The 22,776-nt window shown below is 44.9% G+C and overlaps 1 protein-coding gene across 4 annotated transcripts; it reads right to left on the bottom strand.

Annotated features, from left to right (window-relative positions):
* Positions 1–1,454: 1,454 nt before the first annotated feature.
* LOC310829166 (uncharacterized protein) lies at positions 1,455–20,401 on the bottom strand. 4 transcript variants are annotated; one of them, XM_083707324.1, is made up of 20 exons: positions 19,782–20,401; positions 18,237–18,509; positions 17,789–17,900; positions 15,724–15,976; positions 15,461–15,610; positions 14,578–14,642; positions 13,984–14,207; positions 13,251–13,504; positions 12,707–12,835; positions 12,052–12,181; positions 11,902–11,937; positions 11,217–11,323; positions 10,789–10,863; positions 10,170–10,234; positions 7,175–7,398; positions 6,575–6,819; positions 5,454–5,576; positions 5,139–5,280; positions 4,974–5,024; positions 1,455–2,783 (listed from the first exon to the last, which is right to left on the bottom strand). In XM_083707324.1, exons 1-20 carry the CDS (start codon positions 20,197–20,199, stop codon positions 2,503–2,505), a joined length of 3,357 nt encoding a protein of 1,118 aa, XP_083563450.1. In that variant the 5' UTR covers positions 20,200–20,401; the 3' UTR covers positions 1,455–2,502. The 4 variants fall into 4 exon arrangements, with proteins under 4 accessions (XP_083563450.1, XP_083563451.1, XP_083563449.1 ...); XM_083707325.1 differs by having other exon boundaries at positions 1,455–2,786; positions 17,789–17,897; positions 19,782–20,388; XM_083707323.1 differs by having other exon boundaries at positions 1,455–2,786; positions 19,782–20,388.
* Between the last annotated feature and the right edge of the window lie 2,375 nt (positions 20,402–22,776).

The following is a 22,776-nucleotide window of genomic DNA, read 5'->3' on the forward strand; positions in this document are numbered from 1 at the left end:
CTGTGAATGTTCCCTTTCTGAAATTCTGGAGCAAGATGGACCAATGGCGTGACACTCTATGAGGCAGCTCCTGTGTTCCCTGTGACCCTTAAGGAAAGTCCCACCACCACCAATGTCAGCCAAATTGGGTTCCCCTTTGTTAGAGGCCTCAGATGTGCACACTCCTGGTGACCTGTTTCACCCCATCTCAGTCTGTACCAGGAGTCTAGTGGCTCCTGGCAGTGGTGGAGGAACCCTCTCCAGCACCCTGGGTGGTGCAGCCCATACGGGCTGCGCATATTCGGCATCCCACAGGTGCGCACTCCGTATGGAATGCCGCACATGCGCAGTCCGTATGGGATGGCGCTTGCGTGTGGTGGTTGTACAGGCTGCTGCTCGAGCGGCATCCCGTACGGACTGCGCATGCGTGGCAGCCCAGACGATCGCCATGCAAGAGTACAGCTGCTGCGCACGAGAGCGGCCGCCTGTACGGACACTGCGTGAGCGGTGCCCATACGGACTATGGGCACTGTCGGCTGCTCTACAGCTGGGGGGAAGCAGGGGCCATCTTGTTACCCCTCCTAGAGTGGCACCCGGGGTAACCCGCCCCCTCCACCCCCCCTTCCTACGCCACTGGCTCCTGGAGGGTGTCACTGCCCCATCTTGCGCTGCAGCTGATTTTATGGGTATTAAAATTTACACATGCTTGGCTATTCCAGGAATTGTATCTCTTCTGGATCTAGGAATTAGAAGGAGGTTGAGGCATACAACCTACCGCTGCCCCCCCAAACTTATAACAGTTATGTAGCAGGAGCTCTGTCTCAGCTGGCTGGTTCCTGTCTTGGCTGGTCTGGATCAGGATTGTCCGTGTAAACTGGCCATCCTGACTCAGCCAAAGCTGAGTTTTCCCAATGCTGTAACCCAGGGGTCAGCAACCTTTTCCAGCCGTGGGCCGGTCCACCGTCCTTCAGACCATGTTGGGGGCCGGACTATATTTTGAAAATAAAAATAAAAATGAATGAATTTCTATGCCCCACAAATAACCCAGAGATGCATTTAAATAAAAGGACCATGGGCCGGACTGAGAAGGTGATTGGGCCTTAGGTTGCCTACCCCTGGGTTAGGGTGTTCCATAGGGGTGCTCTAAGGGTTAGGGACAGGCCAAACAAACTGTTTGCTAATCTTAATGACCTGACCATGCAGTGAAGTAAAAGGCAGCTTTTAGGTAACCTGGTCTGCAAGACCTTAACGTAGGCTCAGTAGCTAATAGGTGGACTCCACAGACCTTTTAGCATAGGTGTGATTTGTTCCAGATGAGGAAAGACCACTCGGCCTGCACAACCCATTAAAATAAATGGGTTTAAGTATTCTTCATTGACACTAGATAGTGGTATGATGCATTTTCTATTTGGCTGTCAGCTAATTTAATAAGAAATTCATTACAGAAACAGGAAAGTCCAGCTGCAAAAATAAGACACAAAACTAATTTATTTGCAAGCGATAGTTTAGTATTTTCAACACAGCGACACCTGACCCTTTGAACCAGGAAAGCAATTCATCAGCGGCGTATAGGTGCCTGTTCTGGTGCACACACCCTGTGCCTGGGGGCAGGGTGAGTCACCCCATGGGGGCAGGGCAAGCTGTTCATGGGGCGGGGTGAGCTGGGGCAGGGGCACACTGCATGGAACCTCCATGGGGTCCACCCACCACCTCCAGCGGGCAGATGTAAGCCCCATGGTGCTTCTTTTGGGCAGCACGGAGCCTGCAGGCACCCGAGCCACCGTGGCAGTCCTAGGGCCATGCCGCCTCTGGGGTCACCGCTCCATCGTCGGAAGTAAAATGTACAAGGAGGAGGATAATGAAACCTTGAGAAGGGTTGGGCAGCAGCTGCAAGAGGCTCCGCAACTCAACTTTGTGCTGATGGATGGTGGCCAGTGAGGGCTGCAGTTGTGGTGTGAAGTTGTTGTTGTCCTCCTCCTCCTCCTCATCCCTGGAGCGATGGAAGCTCACGAGACCCAACCGTAGCTCAGCTGTGGAGGCTTTCAGTCTCACTCTCTCTTCCTCACACAGTAGTTCTAAGGAGAATGAGGTGACAGTGGAGCGTCGCACAACCCCACCCACCAGTGTCCACTCCCAATGACATCAGCACCAACAAAGCTGAAGGCCCGAACGAGGGTGGGGGGAGAGTGGGGGAGAGAAATAAAGCTGATCATCGGGAGCGGGGGTGCTACAGCTCCTTGTGAGAGTGCCCCTCAGTCTACAGCAGAACGTCATAGAGAGGTGGGGATGAGAATGGTATCTGGGCAACTGCCTAAGGGAGCAAAGGGGTGACATACTTGACAGAGTAGAGAACAGCCTCCTCCAATGACACTCCAGTTCTTATCATGGGAATATTGGAGGGTATGCATGTAAGTGCTTGGGAAAATGCATGGTGCGGCTTTGTCTTCAGGAGTCCCCTGGCAATAAGGAGGTGGATTTCTGGTGCCTTGAAAAGGGCCTTGTCTTCTGCCTTCCCTTGGGGCCTCATTGCCCTTCCAGGTCTTTCACGAGATGTGGATTTTTGGTCTTCAGTGCCTCATACAGCTTATTCTTGCACCAGAGGTCCCAGCTTGGCACAAGCTTGTAGAGCTCTCGCATCTTGTCTGGGTTAGTTTCCTGGGCAATGATTTTTTGGTATTGCTCCTCACTGAGGACAGAGCCATGCAAACTATCCAATACTGGTTCCACTGGGACGGTCCGTTGGATTAGCGCCTCCCTGTGCCACTCAATGAAGTGCACTTTGGAAGAGTTTGGAAACTGCGGCCCTACTGGGAAAGAGAGAAAGAATGGAAATCTTGCTATAGGTTCACACTGCAGGCTCAAGACTGGTTCCCCAACTCATTCCCTCTTCCTCCATGCCCTGGGAATTGTAGTTCCATGAGGGGAGGTATTGTGAACAGAGCATTCCTACTAGGTCACCTGCCTACAATTCCCAGAATTCATTGGGCAAAGCCATAACTGTTGAAGAAGTATAAAACTGAAATAAGTGAGACCCTGCATGTAAGTGATCTCTCTCACTCCTCCAACTGGCTCATATAAGACCAATACAAATAACTGGGCCTGGTGAGCACTAAATATCCCCAACCCCTATAGTTATAATTCATGGGTTGCCATAATTCTGATCTTAACTTGATTTTAAGCTGTATTTTAATCGATTGTTTGACTTTATGTTTTAATGTATTATATACTTTGATGTTAGCCACCCTGAGCCCAGTCCTGGCCGGGGAGGGCTGGATATAAATAAATTTTTGTTGTTGTTGTTGTTGTTGTTGTTGTTGTTGTTGTTATGATGATGCCATGAAAACCTTATCCACAAGGTCTCTGTCCTTGGAAGAAGACAAAGTTATAGAACGTTGTCTCACAGATTTATGAATTATGCCTACAGTATCACTTCATAACAAATGACAACAAGAGCAAGTAACAGTTCATATTTTAAGAACTGCCACTCACTTTAAAATTGAGATGCTCACACTGTAAAACTTAGAGTGAGGAGATTAATGTCAGCAAAAGCTGTTCTGCTTGCCAGATGGAATAATTCTCTTAGTTTCCCTCTGAACTGTGTTCTGCGGATTATTGTGACCCTCCAGAGAGGACTTGAGCGAGAGGGACAAGGTGGATATTGAGGAGAAAGTCCCATTGCATTAGTGGGAGCCCTTCTGATACCATGTCAGGTTAGTTACATCTGAGTGAAAAATGTTCTTAAAAACCTAGGTGAGTTGAAAGATCTTCATCTGGCACCAAACAAAACAATAAGCCCAGACAACCTTGTCTAAGAAGGCTGTTGAATAAAGTTACAGTGGTACCTTGGTTCTCAAACTCAATCCGTTACGGAAGTCGGTTCCAAAACCAAAGCATTCCAAAACCAAGGTGCACTTTCCCATAGAAAGTAATGCAAAATGGATTAATTCATTCCAGACTTTTAAAAACAACCTCTAAAACAGCAATTTAACATGGATTTTACTATCTAACGAGACCATTGGTCCATAAAATGAAAGCAGTAATCAATGTAAGGTAAGGTAAGGTAAAGGGACCCCCTGACCATTAGGTCCAGTCGTGACCGACTCTGGGGTTGCAGCACCCATCTCACTTTATTGGCCAAGGGAGCCGGCGTACAGCCTCCGGGTCATGTGGCCAGCATGACTAAGCCACTTCTGGTGAACCAGAGCAGCACACGGAAACACCATTTACCTTCCCACTGGAGCCGTACCTATTTATCTACTTGCACTTTGACATGCTTTCGAACTGTTAGGTTGGCAGGAGCAGGGACCGGGCAACGGGAGCTCACCCCGTCGCAGGGATTTGAACCTCTGACCTTCTGACTGGCAAGTCCTAGGCTCTGTGGTTTAACCCATAATCTATGTGGTTTAACCCATAATCCTAATAATCTATGTACTGTACTAAAAAAAAAAGACAGTATTGTAGATGATAATTTTTTTTAAAAAAATTCTTACCTGCACTGATGATAGCCATTGTTTGGATGGGGGGCTTTTATCCATTTCTGCAGTCACACAATCAATCAATCAATCAATCAATCAATCAGTAGCTGAATTGGGTTCCACACAGTCACAAAAACAAATTAACCGAAAAAGTCTCAAAAAGCAAAATGCAAAATAAATAGCAGAAACAAAGTGCCAAACGTAATCCATTCCGGAAGTCCGTTTAACTTCCAAAATGTTTGAAAACCTAGGCGCAGCTTCTGATTGGTGCAGGCGCCCCAGAAACAATAACCGACAGCCGCATCAGACGTTCAGTTTCCAAAAATTGTTCGAAAACCAGAACACTTACTTCCAGGTTTTTGGCGTTTGAGAACCTAGGCATTTGAGAACCAAGGTACCACTGTACAAAAGTTATTTTTCATTTTTGTGCAGTGTATGTTCTACTGTATCACCAGCACTTGCTATTGGGAGAAAGATAAGATACAAGTACAATGAAAGAAACAATTAAAACCTGCTGACCTTGGGCTGGGTGTATAATAGGAGAATCCATCTGTCCTGAAGTTAACTCATCTGAAAATCAAGAAGAAAAAGTCAGTCAAAGAGGGAATGTGACCCGTGGTCCTTTTCCATCCTGCCTCCCAAGATATGACTCAACCTCACGATCATCCCTTGTTCAAAACTCACTTTTTTTTAAATGGGCCTTCCAAACAACTTCAGTCGTGCCCTTCTTCATCAGGTAGAAGTTGAACTTCTCTTGCATTTGTTCAGCAGACAGTTCTACGTACTGCTGCAGTTTCTCTGCATCCAGGTATTGAAAATTAAGTTCCTGTGGGAAAGAATGAAAACTCTGTAGGTGTGAATCTGGTTTGGCCCAACCCACCATTGCAAGGGAGTCAAATTAAAGGGTGAAGAAGGATCCTGGTTGAATTTCTCCCATTCTCAGACTTCACAGTCTTGGTTCTGCCCCAGCAAAAAACCACCATCATCTTCATGTCTCACCTCAGGATTCACTGTGACATCCTCTGGAGTACTAAGAGAGACCTGAGAGCCAATCATCAGAGGTTTCAGGGTCACAGGGGGTTTCTCTATTCTCTTTGAATTTACTTCACGCTTATCGACTGCCTGGGAAGGGTAAAGAAAGTCACTTTTGACATACACAGAGAGGGAACAAAATTTTTGGAAGACTAGATGCCTACAACATTCTTGGCATTGTAGCACCAGGTAATGCAGGAATGGGGAACCAGATGCCCTCCAGATGTTGTTGGACTCACATCCTCCCCAACAAGGATGGGCCAAGGGTGATGGGTTTCATAGTCCAAGAACATCTGCAGAGACACAGATTCTCCATATGCAATATAAATAAAATTAAACCACTATGGCACTAGAAACTAAAATGTGGAGCAGAGATTTCCTGGCCTCATGAGGAACTGAAGGAAGCCAAGGCTCTTGGACTGGGCAGCCTGAACTATGAAGTGGCCAAGAGGTACCATGAATCCTGGGTCCACCTGCATCTTCTCTTGATGAGACCATGCAGGAAACCACAGAAGCCATGAAACTTCATGATTTGAATGAAGCATAAGATGACATTTTAAGGAAAAGTTTAAACTGAGAAGGCAATATGATAGTGTGCTTTATCTCCTATGTGCCAACACTGCAAATCAGGAAGAATGTTTTTCCTCAGGAGTTATCTGAGAAGGCTCGTAACTACCAAGCTGATTCCTTAATGAACGAAACAGTATTTGTTCATTGCTGAATACATTTACTCTGAAGGAAGTGTTACTGATTTCAAGAAGGCTTCCAGGAGAATGTGCTTAGGGCTTTCACAAGTCAGTGACAACCCATTTGTTTAGAGAACCAGACAGGACATTTGGCCTCTAGCAAGCAGGCTGGCTAACAAAGGAAAAGGGTGTATTTCAATATTGGAAAAATCACTTTAAAACAACAGTGCTGGTGGGAAGCTAAGTAACCCAGCAGTGGGCAACTTGTTAATCTTCTCTCTACTGGCATGTTGATGTTGGGTAGAAGAGATCAAGTCCAACAACTGTGTATAGTTGGGGTTAATATGATCAAGCAAATGATCCAGGCAATTGGGAATACCAGAGTTGGAAGTTCCCAGTTACCTTTATTATCGAAGGGTCATTGGGCAGGAGGTACAGGTGAAATGTTGGCGTTTCCAGCTGAAGCCTATGATAGAGCAGTACGACAGTGTTGATCTTTTGCTTAAACCACTTTTTGAAAATGACTCCAAGGGAAGAGAACTTGGGGTTTTCCAACACAGCATGGTGAGGCTCCACTCTGTCTGGTTTCTCCAGCCTCATCTCCCCTTCAACAAAATGTGCAATGTAGACATGGGAACTGTCGTCACCTGAAAAGACAAGCATGTTCGCAGTGGGAAAGTGATAAAAATATCATCACTTAACCCTCCCTATTTCATGCAAGTATTCATTTTCTCATTGTCATTTAAGAGGTTTTTAACACCATTTCACATGACAATATGCTTGCATGGCACCTTACAACAGAATGCAAATCACAGAAAATAATAAAACAGCACTGTTGGAACATTTTTAAAAATTGAAACAAATCACAAAAGTCTGGTATGCCAGCACTCCTGACCTCTAGAACCCACACTGCTATCCCTATAGCATTCTGGAAACATCAATGGACATTTAGGATTCCTCCTATTATGGTTATAATGCTGGAAAACCTCCTCCCTGCCATACCTTCAAGACACAAGAAGTGAGGGATGTGAATGGCTGCCACAGCCTCTGCTGCATCCACCTTAAAGCTGAACAGAGGGCCAGCGACATGCAACTCCTCAGTGTTCTGTTCTTCCAGGAGCTTCGGCCATGAATCAAAGTAGTATGTTAAGGTCACAGTTTCTTTCACTTCACATATGAGATCAGTATCACCGCAATGGAAGGAGCCAGCCTCAGTGGTGTACACTCTGAATGGCACAAAGAGAAAGATAAAAAGGAAAAGGGGACCCCACTTGGTGTACCCTGGGATCTCAAATTTCAGCAGCTTCCTGGGCAATGCCAAAATTCAGCACCTTACCCATGTCTATCACACTCCGTTCTGAATAATAGTTGTGGCATCTCCTGCAGAGACCCTGATGCTCCACACCCAGTGCGACTAAACTGGCTGTGCTCCCCTAAATTTGCCTTTGAATAGCTGACATGGACTGCAAGAAGATCAAACCTCTCCATTCTTAAGGGAATCAGCCCTGAGTGCTCACTGGAAGGACAGATCATGAAGCTGAGGCTCCAATACTTTGGCCACTTCATGAGAAGAGAAGACTCCCTGGAAAAGACCCTGATGTTGAGAAAGACTGAGGGCAGAAGGAGAAGGGGACGACAGAGGATGAGATGGTTGGATAGTGTTCTCAAGGCTACCAGCATGAGTCTGACCAAAGTGTGGGAGGCAGTGGAAGACAGGAGTGCCTGGCGTGCTCTGGTCCATGGGGTCACGAAGAGTCGGACACGACTAAACAACAACAAGCTGAGATTTGGGTTGTTGAACCAAACTGTAGGAATGTGGAGGATGGCAAGAGAGGATATATTGATTATTAATACCCTAACTTGCGCTAGGAAGTTTCTTTACATAGCAAAGTGCATTCCCCTTCTTACGCAGCAGAAACTGGTTGGAAAGATAATAGGCAATTCAGTCTTGCTTGTCCAGATTGAGATGTATTCTATTATTCCTGGTAAGACCCCTTTAGGTAAAGGTAAAGGACCCCTGACAGTTAAGTCCAGTCGCAGACGACTCTGGGGTTGTGGTGTTCATCTCACTTTACTGGCCAAGGGAGCTGGCATTTGTCCGCAGACAGTTTTTCTGGGTCATGTGGCCAGCATGACTAAGCCACTTTTGGCGAAACCAAAGCACGCATGGAAACGCCATTTACCTTCCCGACGGAGCGGTACCTATTTATCTACTTGGACTTTGACCTGCTAGATTGGCTGATTAAAGACCCCTTTAATCCCTCCTAAAAGAATAAAGACACTGCAGTCTTATTCATAAGTGCTAAAAAGTAGTTTACTTACATTCAAGGAGAACACAGTGGGAATCCTGAAGGCAGGCTTAAAGCTTAAAGTTACAAGTATGTACAATGTGCATTTACCCCATATCGGGGAATAACCCAGTGCTACTGCTGGCTGAGAGCCAGCAGTGCAGTCCAAGCTGGAAGCAGGTCGAAGATGAAAGGTGAAAGAGAGAGGAGGGGTGCATGAGTTGGCCTCTTATCAGGTCTGGCAAGGTCATAACCACCTGCTAGTCACATGCAAGAGGAAGGATGCTCCAGCCAAGTGCAATAGGAAGTTCAGCTGGCTGGACCCAACATTTCCCTGCATGTCCACTCTAGCAAAACAGGTAATGTTGTACTTGACTGCTCTGGTGGATTACATCCCACAAAAACTAGTAGAGAAGAACAAGAGAAATTGATTTTGGGGCAATGGCAATAATGCCAAGGAAGGGACAGGGGACAAGAGGAGCTGAAATGACTCCCTTCCTTCAAGAAGCTCATTGGGTTACCTTGGGCCAGTCACTGCCTCTTAGCCTAAAGTACCTCACAGAGTTGTTGTGAGGGGGAAATGGAGAGGGGAAAACCATGCATGCCACCTTGAACCCCTTGGGAGAAAGGTGGGATATTTTTAAGGAAGAGAAACAACAATTCCTCCAAAAATCCAGACTCCAGATTTTTCACCTTTCTCAAACTCTGGATCCTTCTTTTGATGCTACCCCAACCTGAAAAGGGGGCGGGATATATACAACTGGAAGTTAGCAACAGCAGTTCTTCAATGTAATGTTTTTTCCAGCTCTGCTCCATGGAACCCAGGAATTCCTCAGTGAAGACATCAGGAATGGTGGTTAAGCTTCCTTCAAAGAGAATTTGTCCACCACAACTGACCATTCACTGCAATATGCAGATCACAGATGTACTCTCCATAAGTTTTACTGAGAACCACCATATGTGATGACAGTGAGACCCACACTGTTGGACTCTGTTGGACAATTCAAAGTACAAACCACTCCCTGAGGGAAGAATGTTTCATAGGGGAGGGAGGGGAGAGAGATAGAGATAGATAGATGACAGCTATAGATAGATGATTGATAGATAGATATAGATATAGATATAGATGATAGATAGATAGATATAGATAGATAGATAGATATAGATATAGATAGATATAAATAGATGATAGATGATAGATGATAGATAGATAGATAGATAGATAGATAGATAGATAGATAGATGATAGATAGATAGATAGATAGATAGATAGATAGATGATAGATAGATAGATAGATAGATAGATAGATAGATAGATAGATGATAGATAGATAGATAGATAGATAGATAGATAGATAGATAGATATAGATAGATAGATATAGATAGATAGATGATAGATAGATAGATAGATAGATAGATGATAGATAGATAGATAGATAGAGATAGATAGATAGATAGATAGATAGATAGATAGATAGAGATAGATAGATAGATAGATAGATAGATAGATAGATAGATAGATAGATAGATATAGATAGATAGATGATAGATGATAGATAGATAGATAGATAGATAGATGATAGATAGATAGATAGATAGATAGATAGATAGATAGATAGATATAGATAGATAGATAGATAGATAGATAGATAGATAGATAGATAGATGATAGATGATAGATATTGTGAGAGAGAGAGAGATCACACACCTGTAAGCTTCATGGCCCCTTTCTGAGTCCCAAACCACCTCTGGTTTTATTTTTTCTGGAAGATCCTATAATGAAACCATAATCATTCATGTAGATGCCAGAATCCATATCCCATCTGGAAACGGGGCATTATTGTCTGTTCCTAAGACCCTTGAGACCACACCCTTCTAAAACAGATGTGACTCAAGAGGATTCCACACTAAAGTGGAATCACAGCATTAGAGTTCTGCAGTAGTGCAATGATCTTTTTAGATGGAAAGTGTTTAAGCACTGGAAAATATGGGACGATTTGAAACGTGACATCAACTGGACCGCCCGTAAGATAAGAGCGAGGCAAGATGATTCCTGACTAAATGGAAACACAGTGTGCTAAATGTGCATTGCAATGACTCTCGCCATGAGTTAGTAGCACAAGGAAACAGCTCTTTAGATGCAGCCTTATTTCCTGCTACCAGGCTCTAGCTTTGAATAGCAAATATGTATATAATTACCTAAGATGGGATAGTTGCTAACCTTAGGGGACTAGAAATTTAAATTCAGTGGCTTCACGTTAAAAATATCAACGTGTACCTTATTCCTGTGGGCGGGAAATGCACATCAAGACAGGTCAGCCTCTTACCTCACTGGGACACCGGCCACATAGCACACTTTCCCCAGGACCGGCCAACTTCTCCATCTTCATGCTTCCTTCCCTCTGTAAATATGAGCAAGGCAAGATGATTCCCAACTAAATGTAAGCACAGCAAGGCAAGAAGATTCCACATGAAATTGGAATCACATAATTACAATTGTGCAGAAATGCAATGCTTTGTTTTTGATGATTTTTTTAAGCACTAGGAGCAACCTGTTTAGAAACAGCCTTGTGGCTCCAGCAATTAGTGCCGAGTAGCAAGATGATTAATTAATGTACAAAAATACCTAAAGAGGGACAAGGGCTTTTTACAGTGCACAAGAAATTCAAATTCAGAACCTTTCTGTTAGAAGTACCAATATAGACTTCATTATCATGGGTGGTCAATGCAAATGAGAAGAATGCCCACCCTTTACCTCACTGAGACACCAGTTGCTTGTGATAATCTCCCCAGAACCTACTGCGTTCTCCATCTTCATGCTTCTTTGTTCCCCTCCATATAAGGGGGTTTCTGAGTGTGGCGCTGTAAAAGAATGAAAATTATTTGCCTGCTATGACTATTGGAAGTTGGTTTGCAGGGTGAACACATAAAAATGCAGTATTTCTCAAGAACCCATAGGATGTGAAGAGTAGCACCTTGTGTGAGGCCAAAATTCTGTGCTCCCATTTCTCTCTTTCCATACTACTCAATTCACTGTTATAGTTGCAAAGCCCTGCAGCACCCCTCTAGGAACTAGTCTCACTGCCCAAAATCCGCCTCTGGTGTGGATTGTGGCTAACACCATGTTTCTTGCTCAGGGTTGGCCCAATACATTTTTCTACCTGAGGCAAACCAGAAAATACCCCCTTATGTAACCTGATTAAGACACTGAACAGAAACCAGGTGATCACTACTACCCACTATGATCTTAGACACATCCTCTTAATTCTTAAAAAAAGAAAGAAAGATTTCTTCAGTGTTGTTGAGAGCACATTGAGAAGCAGGTTGGCCTTGGTGACTTCCAAAGTCTGTTCCAACCCCAAAATGCTGTTATTCCATTCAGAACAAAAGCTCAGCCTTGGTCAACCTCGTGGTAGAGCCATCTCATCTCTCCTACTGACCTTGTTCTGGATGTGGGCCTGAAAACTTCAGCTCCTCTGAAAGAGACCAGGAAAGAGGCAGTCAGAGAGGGCATGTAGATGGGATGTCCTTTCCATCCTGCCTCCTGAGCTATGGCCCAACCTTGTGGTCCTCCCTCAGCCAAAGCTCACCTTGCCTCACATGGGCCTCCCAGACCAGTTCATTCGTGCTCCTCTCTATCAGGTTGAAGTTGAGCTTGCCTTGCATGAATTCAGCACTGATTTCGAGGAACTGCTCCTCCATGTATTGAAGCTCCAGTTCCTGTGAGAAAGCTCTGTAGGTGTGAATGTGACTTAACTGATGGACATTTTATCTCCAAATGCTGAGAAGAAGCTGAACTGAACTAGCAGACTTTACTCTGGGCATAATCACACTCAGACTCTGGGTTTAGGAGACGTAAACAGCCATGGTTGTTTTTGCATCTCAACAGGAGAGACACCAAAAATGTCTCCTTTACCAAGATGAGGATGAAGAAAAAGGAAGTGGTAAATGAGATATCAGTGTAGCACCTGAGGGGACGTCAGCACAGGTTAGGTCAGACAGGACAATCTAGGAAACAGGGAAGTCTCCGTACTCCTCTGCCTCCCTTTCCCCATGCAGACACATCTGCCTCAAGTGCAAGCTGAGATGCATCACAACACTTCCAGTGTAATTCCCCCACCTCCCCACCATTCAAAAGGGGGTGAACAAAAGACTGAAGGGATCCTGGTTTGGTTCCTTACATTGTTAAACCTCGCAGCCTTGGTTCCCTCCAGACAACCCCTGTAATCATCTCTGGTCTCCTACCTCAGGGCAGACTGTGACGCCATCTAAACTTTGGATGAAGACGCGAGAGCCAATCTTCAGAGGCTTGAGTGCTCCAGAGGGTTTTGGCAGTCTCCTTGAAGGCCACATTTCCTCAAATTTATAGACATTCTGGGAAGGGCAAACATGGTCACTTTGGAGGCATGAAAGGAAGACACCAAATCTATGGAACACGGGGTCCCTTTGCTTACTCCTGCATCTTGGAAAGAGAGGGATCCAGAAGAGATGTCTCCTCTCCCAAGGATGGCATGGAGAAGAAGGAAGTAGAGGTCAGCAACCCAAAGAATTTCTCTCTAGTCTGAAGGAAGGTCAGCAAAGGTTAAAGGAAGGTCTAGGAAAACTTAGAGAGTCCTCTCTCTAACTACTTTCACCCATGCAGCTACATCAGCCTTCAGCATATACTGAGTTGCATCCCAGCACTTCCAACAGAATAGACATTCAATAGTATCATTGTTTTCATAATCAAAATCAGACTAATAATCTAGCCTGCCCGAAACACAAATCAGAGTTGGAGATTCTCAGTTACCTTTCTTAGGGAAGAGTCGTTGGGTAGGAGGTACAGGTGGAATTTTGGGACTGAGATTTCCAGCTCCTGATAGAGCAGTGCCATGGCGTGGACCATTATCTTTCGCTTAAACAATGCCTTTTTGAAGATGACCCCACAGGTATAGAAGCGTGGGGCTTTCAATACAGCATGATACGGTCGCACGTGATCTGGCTTCTTCAGTCTCATCTTTCCTTCAACAAAATGTGCTATGTAGACATGGGAACTGTCTTTACCTGAAAAGAAACACAAGGGAAACATGGGCAAACATTTCACTATATTCTAGACTTGAATTTGGGTGAGAAAACTCACCCCTTCTCCCTTCCTGTTTAATGCAAGTCAAGCCACTGGCCTGATCCAGCAGACCCATTCTATGTTCTTAAGTGTTTATTTTGTTATCATAATCTAGAGGTGTTTTTAAAAGCCCGCATTACAGAACAATGTCCTCCCAAAGCAAGTTACAGCACAGTAACTTACAGTATACAGTAAGTACAAAGTATAGTAAGTCAAAGAAAAAAGCAGAATTCTTGCAAAAAGACAGAATTCTTGCAAAATCAAAAGAAGCCACAAAAGGCAGATAAAGCATTGTGATCCACTGAACCAGCCCATAGCATTATTCAGCCATTAAGGAATGTACATGATAGACAAAAGGAAGAATCTTAAACAGGAATGAATATTACCACTCTATTCTTGGAAGCTTTTCTTCCTACCATACCTGTGAGACACAAGAAGTGAGGGAAGTGGACTTCTGCCACAGCTTCTTCTGGATACGCTTGGATGTTGAGCAAAGGACCAGCAACAGCCAGCTCTATCATTTGCCATTCATGCAGGTGTTGAGTCCATGAATCAAAGTGGTATGTTATGGTCACAGCTCCCTTTACCTTAAATATAAGGTCAGTACAACAGCAAAGGAAGGAGCCAGCCTCAGTGAAGCAAAATCTGAAGGCGAGAAAGACAAAAGGGGTTGAAAGAGATCGATGCAGCTTCCTGTACTGTTCCAGCTGATACTCTTATAAGCGATTTGTGGGTCATGTCAAATGTTCTCTCTTGATAATAATGATCATTAGCAGTATTTCAGTCCAGCATTGACTGGAATTTTGGCTCTTCATCTGATACTGTGCTGTGGCATGGGCGTAGCCAGGATTTATGTTAGGGGGTACATGCTTTATGTCCACTACTCATCTTCCACAGCGATGTGCACCCACAGGGGCAAGCAGAGTATGCCTTAGAGAGCACCGCAATGTGGGTGCATCACCATATCTATATGCAATGCAGAAAACATTCTCTGATGGTAGGAAGTACTACTCACCTATACGTTTCATGGCTCCTTTGTGAATCCCAAACTTTCTCTGGTCTTATCTTTCCTGGAAGCTCCTATAATAAAGAATAAATTGTCTGAATTGATACCATATTCCTCCTCCCATCTGAAAATAGAAACACCCACTATGACCACACCAAGGATCCCTTCTTGAGCTCCACCCCACAGCTACACATTGCTAAAAGCTCTTTATACCCGCTGCATTCTGTATTCATTTTTAGTATAGTAATTTGAGCTGTGCTGAATTCTGAAACACCGTGTGAACTCCATTTAAAAAAAAACTTTAAAAGAAGATATAATCTTCCAAAATATCTCATTATGGTGATTATAGCATGGCTACAACCCAAACATCCATTAACATTTTCTCCCTAAGTACAGATGAGGGGGAAGAAGGGGACACTGTGGGTTGGCACTTGGTGTCCATCCATACCAGATTCTCCCACTCTCCTTTCACCCAGAGAATTATTTCTGGAGACACCTGTGGACATGGCAGTATTGGAAAGTACTGTACCACAATGCATGCAAATGAAGAAACATTTAAGCAGGAGGATTGAAATGTAGCAAACAGCTGGACCCCCCCACAAAATATGAGTGAGATTCCACACTAAACTAGAAACACAATGTGATAAGTGCCCATTGCCCACTTGCCATGGTTTATTAGCACATGGAGCCCCCTGTTTTGATGCAGCCAGTCAGTGGTGTAGCGTGGGGGTGCAGGGGGGGCCTGCCGCACCGGGCGCAACATCTGGGGGGGTGCTCGCACTCGCAGGTCTCTGCCCCCTGCTAAAATCCACGGGTTAGGGGCGCAAATTACTTGCCTTGCCCCGGGTGCTGACAACCCACGCTATGCCACTGCAGCCAGTACAACCCTTACCTCGCTGGGACACTGGATGCACATGACGCTTTCTCCAGGATCTTCAGAATGCTCCATTTTCTGGTTCCTCGTTTCCTTTCTGAATAGGAGGGATTCAGACTGCAGCACTGACTGGTCAGAAACCTGGACTTTATTTTTAAACCAATATGACTGTTGTGAAAATGAAGAAAGATGCAAAAAATGACCTTGAGGAATAAGAATGACGAGAAGTCAAATCCACCCAGTACTACAAATAGCAGGATCCAAACAGAAGCTGGACGTACCATTTCTAAACATTCTAGGAACCGACAACAAGCTTGTTCTCCTCTTTCCAGGATTATATTTAGCAATTTTTTGATTTTCTCTTTAGAATCTTTCTCCATTTTGAAAACGTCCTTGTATTCTTGTAGTGTGATGACAGAGCAAGAGTGTAGGGTGTGCAAAACGAAGTCTAGGTCCTCTTCAAGAATTTCAATCAACTGTTCTCTTCCCTTGCATATCATCTCATTACTAAAGAATGCGTATCTTTTCAATGACCTGTGGCAGAAACAGAAGCAGGGGGAGGACTAGAACCTGGTTAGGTGGCCAACTTGCAGCCAGTGGGCCATTGGTAGCCCTCAGCGGCACACCCTAGGGCCCACCAAGACTTGGGGAACCTTCCTTTCTTTTCTTAACCTTAAGCTGTGCAATTTCACCTTCATAATCAGGTGTGCCAGCAGGTGAAGAGGGAGCTAAAAGCGTAGTGTGAAATGAGTGGAGGGGAAAGTGGTGTGTGTAAGAGAGAGTGGGAATGAGAATTGCGAAGGTGGGTGTGTCTGTGCACATATCTGAGCAAGTGCGCAGCCCCCAACACACTACTCACCTGCACACACAACCCTCAGGGATAAAAAGATTGCCCTGCTGTCCTCTATTCTACAACAACAACAACAACAACTTTATACCCTGTCCATCTGGCTGGGTTTCCCCAGCCACTCTGGGCGGCTCCCAAGAGAATATTAAAAACATGATAAAACATCAAACATTAAAAACTTCCCTAAACAGGGCTGCCTTCAGATGTCTTCTAAAAGTCAGATAGTTGTTTATTTCCTTCCTTGACATCTGATGGGACTCCCTCAAATATTCTTCCAGCAACCCCAGTCAGTTCTTATCTTTAGTTCTTATCTTAGCATTATTATCTTTATATGGGCAGGATGGGGGAGGCTGAGAAACAGTTCACACAGTGGCTTCGTTGTAGAGGCAAGATCTGACCCGGACTTCCCTGTTTCACAGCTCACTATTTTCCACCAGCTCTGCACCTTTATGGTTGTGGAGTGAGGCCGGCCTGAAAAGTATCTGGCAGCCTGACAGCTTCAGCAGAAAATATGCACTTTGGTTTTACTGCCCAATGGTTGACTTAGAAAGTCATCTGTGGGCAGGAAACAGAAAGGTTCAACATGGTGATCTAAAAAATATTCTTTCTTCCAAGCAGCCTTTGCCTTTAAAAAGCACACACGCAATTATTAAATTGGTGCTAAAGCATTTATTTGTTTTAATCAGAAGAGCTTGCTAAATTACTTATAATGTTTACAGTGGTACCTCGGGTTAAGTACTTAATTCGTTCCGGAGGTACGTTCTTAACCTGAAACTGTTCTTAACCTGAAACACCACTTTAGCTAATGGGGCCTCCCGCTGATGCCGCATCACCAGAGCACAATTTCTATTCTCATCCTGAAGCAAAGTTCTTAATCCGAGGTATTATTTCTAGGTTAGCGGAGTCTGTAACCTGAAGTGTATGCAACCTGAAGCGTATATAACCAGAGGTACCACTGTGTGTGTGTGTATCAGATATATACGTTTCACTGATTTTACAATCATTTTGACATTTAAAAACTTTACTTCCTTCCCCTTCTTTCTGCAATTCCTTAAATTTATTTTTAATATTTTCTGCATATCCAGATTAACTTAATTTATTTATTTATCTTCTTTACTCTTATATATACTCTTATGTAGCTGCAGGTTATTACAATAATCCTGCCAGTGTTTTTATCTGTTTACAATTTATCTGAAAATATTCAATAAACCATTTCCATTCTTTTATATAAAAAAGTTTGTTATCTTGGTTTCTTACTCTTACGGTACGTTTCTCCATTTCTGCATATTCCATAAGTTTTTGCATCCATTCTTCCTTTGCTTGGACTTCTTCTCTTTCCATTTTTGGCCAAGTAACATTCTTGTCGTATAATGTTTAAAATTGAAGTGTTTTGCATTTGTTTTGCATTGAGAGTGTAGTTTGATGTAGTGTTAACTGAGAGGGGAAAACACATTGCTAAAATGGTGGCTTCAGTCACTTAAGTAAAGTGTAGAAATTACCCTTTGGTGGCTCTTTCTGATGAAAGCAGTTCCTCCAGACCTTGAATAATTTTTGAAGACAATACTACAGCTGTCCGATGCCTTGAAACATGCTTTTCAGGGGGTTTCTCTGCTGTTAGATATATTGAGAAAGTAAGTACACATAAACAGTTTTACTTAATCAAACCCATGGCCTAGCTGAAGTTCTGCCAGAACCATCAGGGCCAGGAGGCATATATAAGTAAAGGGTAAGAGATAATATTGTGCTGGCATTGATTTTATAAAATCATTGTGAAACTTGAAGAGATACTGACTCAGAGTCTTCGCTCCGATTTTGTCCAGAATATATATTCAGAATGCTGCACAGGTTTCAGACACACCCAAAGCCCGTCTAAGAAGCTTCCTTTACACCCAGGCCCACTCCTAGAAGAAGACCATCAGCCAATGTTCTCCCTTCCAAGTTCCTTACCTTTCCCAATGAGACGAAAGAGCCATTCTGGCAAGGGCTCACATTCAATGGCCTTCAGCACCTCTGACACCACCTCCACAGAATAATCTTCAGCACAGTATGTAAGCAGCAATTCTGTGAGCTCCCAAATATTTGCTTCCTCCAGCAACCCCTTAGGGATACTGACATAGCCTTCCTTGAAGGGAAACACGCTGAGTTTATCCTTGAACGTCTTCAGATCTGACTCCTTCAAGGTTTTCAGGGTGACCAGCAGGCATAAATGTGTAATCCTTACTGTTGGAATTATTGATGTTAGTAGCTGTATTGAACAGAAAAAAATCCAGCATTCCTACATTCCCCTTCCCCTTCTCTTCCTGTTGGAAAACCTTGAATAGGTAGCACTAAGTGGGAAAGGGCCGTGGATCAGCAGTAGATCACATGCATACAAAGGATCCCAGGTTGAATCCCTGGAGTCTCCAGATAGGGCTGGGAAATATTCCTGCCTAAAACCTTGGAATGAGCTGGACCAACTGGTCCAATGTGGCCCAAGGTAGCTTTCCATCTTTCTATGATTTCCAATGATTCCAGCAATTCAGCCTGACCCAGAAGACAGAAACCACTCCAAGGGGGTTAGAAAGGCCTGAAGACTCTTTTAATTTACATGCCTCTTAACTATTTGCAGGCTTCAAGCATGAAGAAAAGAAAAGTAGACCCCACAAGGGAAAATCTGAACCTCAAGCCAAAGGACCACAAGAAATTCATGTAAACTGTTTCTTTGCTGTTCTCTGCATCCTAAGATGAAGATACCGTATTTGCAATTTCTTAAGCATTTGCAATCCGGTTGTTGAAAGCTACTGAGAATTACTGCCATCAGCCAAAAGCTTTCTATAGAAAACAGTGCATGTACTAAAAATATCTCAGCTTGATATTTTTTGTTACTTATTACTGCACTTTGGGGCTAGGCTAATCTAGGAGCAGGGAGTCTCAAGCCCTGTGGCCAAATGGGCTCCTCCAGGCCTCTCCTTCAAGCCCTTGGAATGCTCCCCAGGCCACACCCCTCACTGATACCGCCTGGAAACCCTCCTGGGATGCCTCTGCCTTTCTGGAATGGGGCCTTGAGCTCCGGTCAGGGCTGGCGCACTCCTGAGGCAAGGTAAGGCATGATCCACAGGGGCAGCAGATCCCAATGCAGATCGTTATTCCCCACCTTGTTCCTGATGTTCCTTCTTCCCTGGTGGGGAGTGGATGCCATTTTTTTTGTTTCGCCTCAGGAGCTAAACTCTCGTGGGGCAGCCCTAGCTCCGATAATGCTTCTTTCTGGTCTAGATGGAGGGCAGAGGGATGTGTGAAAATACCAGCTCACTTTCCGCAGGTAAAAATGATTGACAGCCATCATTCTGCTCCCTTTCACTGCTGGTCCTGCCTAACATGGGCCTTTGCTGGAAAAGTTGCCCCACCCCTGGGCGACTACAGCCATGGGAGGGAGCTGTGCTGTCAGTACAAACAGAACCCCGAGGTGTCACCACCACCAGCCGGATGGATCCACCCCTCTCCGGAGATCCTTACTTAGCCTGATGAAAACAAAGAGAGAGCCCACCGGCGGCTTGTAGTCCATCGCCTGCAGCACCAGCGCCGTCACCTCCACGGCATAAGCCTCGCCATAGTAGTGGATTAGTAGATCCCTGAGCTGCCGAGCATCGGCTTCCCTCAGCAACCTTTTGGGGATTCTTCCGACGCCCCCCTTGACCGGGAATCTGAGCAGTTCGCCCTTGAATTTCCTCCAGTCCTCGTCCCGCAAGTCCAGCAAGGTGCCCAGAAGGAGGAGCGCGGCGCAGTGAATCGCCCAAGGCTGCGGCTCCAGAAAGAGCGAGGGACCCGCTTTGGGGAGCCGCGTCGCGGGGAAAATGCTGCCCTCGTCGTCCCCCCTTCTGGGGGGAGCTGTGAAGGAGAGAGCCGGGAGATTGAGGACGATCTTCTTCGACATATCGCTCCTTCCCCGCCAGCCCCAGCGCAGCAGAAACCACGGCCACCCAAAGACCCAGATCTGGAGACTCTGCCAAGGGAAGTGGGTGCCAACTCGCGGCGCCTGACTCCCGGGGGAGAAAGGCTTGGCGCGAGGGCAGCAGCGGGAAACCCGCTCCGAGCGCCGCCGGCTCTCTCTCCTCTCCTCGTCTCCTTCTGTTCCCTTTGGCTAGGAAACTCTCCTTAAAGATCCTGCCCTCCGGCAGCTGCAGGAGACTCGAGGGCGGGGTTTCGCTTCACCTTTCGGGCTCACCTGCTGCCCAGCCCTGCGCTGGAAGAACTTGGCCCAGAGGTTCCTCAAGGAAGGACTCCGAAGCGCAATTCTCCGAAGGGAAGAGAATTCGCTCTCTCGCTCTCTCTTTGCGCAGGATCTGAAGCCGGGATGAGCGCCCGGACGGTGGGACAGAAAAACGCGTGAGTGTGCGAGAAGAAACAACGTGTCCTCGCGAATTTAAAGCACCCCCCCAAAAAAAGCAATACTGGGAGCTGTATTTTGTTAAGGGTGCTGGGAGGCGTCTGAGAGGTAAACCATGGCTCCCAGGATTCTTCTTGGGGGTGGGCTTGAGATGCGTGTCGGCAGCTTCTAGCGCTTTTGTTGCGCCCTCCAGGGCTGGGTTTCTTTCTCCTTTGGGGGATGTTCTTACTAATTCCCGACCCACAAAGGGCTGGAGGAACTGCTTCACCGAGTCCCCCGGTAAGTTTTGTGACGCAACAAGTATTATTATTATTTTTTAACATACAGTGGTACCTCGGGTTAAGTACTTAATTTGTCCCGGAGGCCCGTTCTTAACCAGAGATTGTTCTTAACCTGAAGCATCACTTTAGCTAATGGGCCCTCCTGCTGCTGCCGCGCCGCTGCTGCACGATTTCTGTTTTCATCCTGAAGCAAAGTTCTTAACCTGAAGCACTATTTCTGGGTTAGCAGAGTCTGTAACCTGAAGTGTATGTAACCTGAGGTACCACTGTACAAGCATATCTCTGCATGTGATTGCAACAGATAAAATCTTCTCTCTAAGCAGATTCAACAGCCACGCCGCTGCACATTCTGTGTTAGAATAGGTAATTGGCTCAGTTATTCCAGCGATTAATATTCCATTTCTGCACCCACATCCTGTCCCCTGGCAGGTCTCAGACAAGAATTCAAGACCTCTACATCCTCCCTGAAATGATGTGAGGAGGGGAGAGAGGAGTATTCTCAGCATCCTACAGAGCTGGAGGGAGTTTTGTAGGCCATGTGGCCTGAGGCACAAAATCCAGCCCTACAGCATGTTCAGCAGGTGGCTGTCAAGACTCTGCCTGAAGCCCTCCAAATGAAGGAGCTCCTCACCCCAGGAACTGGCTCCATGAAACCATAGGATAAATTCACAAAGTCTCCTGCAGACATTAATCGAAACAAGTCCAGGTATGTATTTTAGGGCACTGTTTTGTGAAGTATTCTCTGCATTTCCCCCATGCTTTTTGAAACTCTTGTCTGGTGTGATCTCTAATTGCCTCTGTTAATCTAGCCAGTCCAATATACTCTAACAGTTTGTCTTGCCAGTCCTTTTTTATTGGCACAGTTTCTTTTTTCCAGTTTTTAGCAATTTGTGGATATTTAAGTTATAATTAGAAAAATCTTAATAATTATTCATAAAGGAAACATCTTATAAGAAGTAAATAAGGAGGCCAGATACGGGATAAAGGAAGTATTTTATTTGGTTGTTTGTATTGTTGTATGTTAAGCTCATTGTATGTTATGTTCACGTTTAATGAGGGTGGATTTTTGTATTGGGGTTGGGAGGTTTATGTTACGTTGTAAATAAAATTCCAATAAAAATTTAAAAGAAAAGAAAGAAACCATAGGATAAATCACCAGATAAAACTCTTCCTGCAGTTTCATGCAAATGCCAAGCTGCATAAGCGACTGGGTGATTTTCTGCAGGAACCCACAAGCCCAAAGGTCATGTATGTATGAATTCATGCCAAACCTTTCTCCACCTTGCTGTCACCGCCCTTCAGTGCATTATACTGCTTATAATATTTAATCTTGTTTACAGTAACATGCCTGAAACTCTCATGCATCAGCAAACTTTATTATCTGGATTGGTAGGCATAAAACTAAAGTTCAACTCCTCTCCTCCCGATTTTTATGGCAAGGAAAAAAAACCACGTATAAAATATAAACTGTTAACAGACAACAAAGAGAGGGGTGGATTTCGACTTCCGGATTGGAGAATTTACTACCAGGCTGCATGCTTAGGATGGATAAAAGACTGGGTTGTGCTAGACAAAGCAGAGATTCTAGACTTGGCAGGATGGAACAACCACTTTGGATGGCATGCCTATTTAATTTACGATAAAGTGGCAGTAAATAGGGACGTCCTGAACCACATAGTCAGGAAGTCTCTATATAAAGTGTGGGCAAATTACCAATGGTTGTTAGAACCTAAGATACCATGGTGGGTATCCCCACTAGAAGTATTGGCGGTGGTAAATATGGAAAAGGGCTGGCCAACATATCAACAGTTACTAATAAAAGAGCACGGTGAGGTAAAAATAA

Source organism: Podarcis gaigeae (assembly GCF_964106915.1).
Source record: "Podarcis gaigeae genome assembly, chromosome: 13".
Lineage (NCBI taxonomy): Eukaryota > Metazoa > Chordata > Lepidosauria > Squamata > Lacertidae > Podarcis > Podarcis gaigeae.

Coding starts and splice junctions, on each gene's coding strand:
- LOC310829166 (XM_083707323.1), bottom strand. CDS start 20,199: ATGTCGAAGAAGATCGTCCTCAATCTCCCGGCTCTCTCCTTCACAGCT. Junction 14,208..14,577: donor AGGAGCCATGAAACGTATAG/GTGAGTAGTACT, acceptor TCTCGCCTTCAG/ATTTTGCTTCACTGAGGCTG. Junction 10,864..11,216: donor GCAACTGGTGTCTCAGTGAG/GTAAAGGGTGGG, acceptor TCATATTTACAG/AGGGAAGGAAGCATGAAGAT.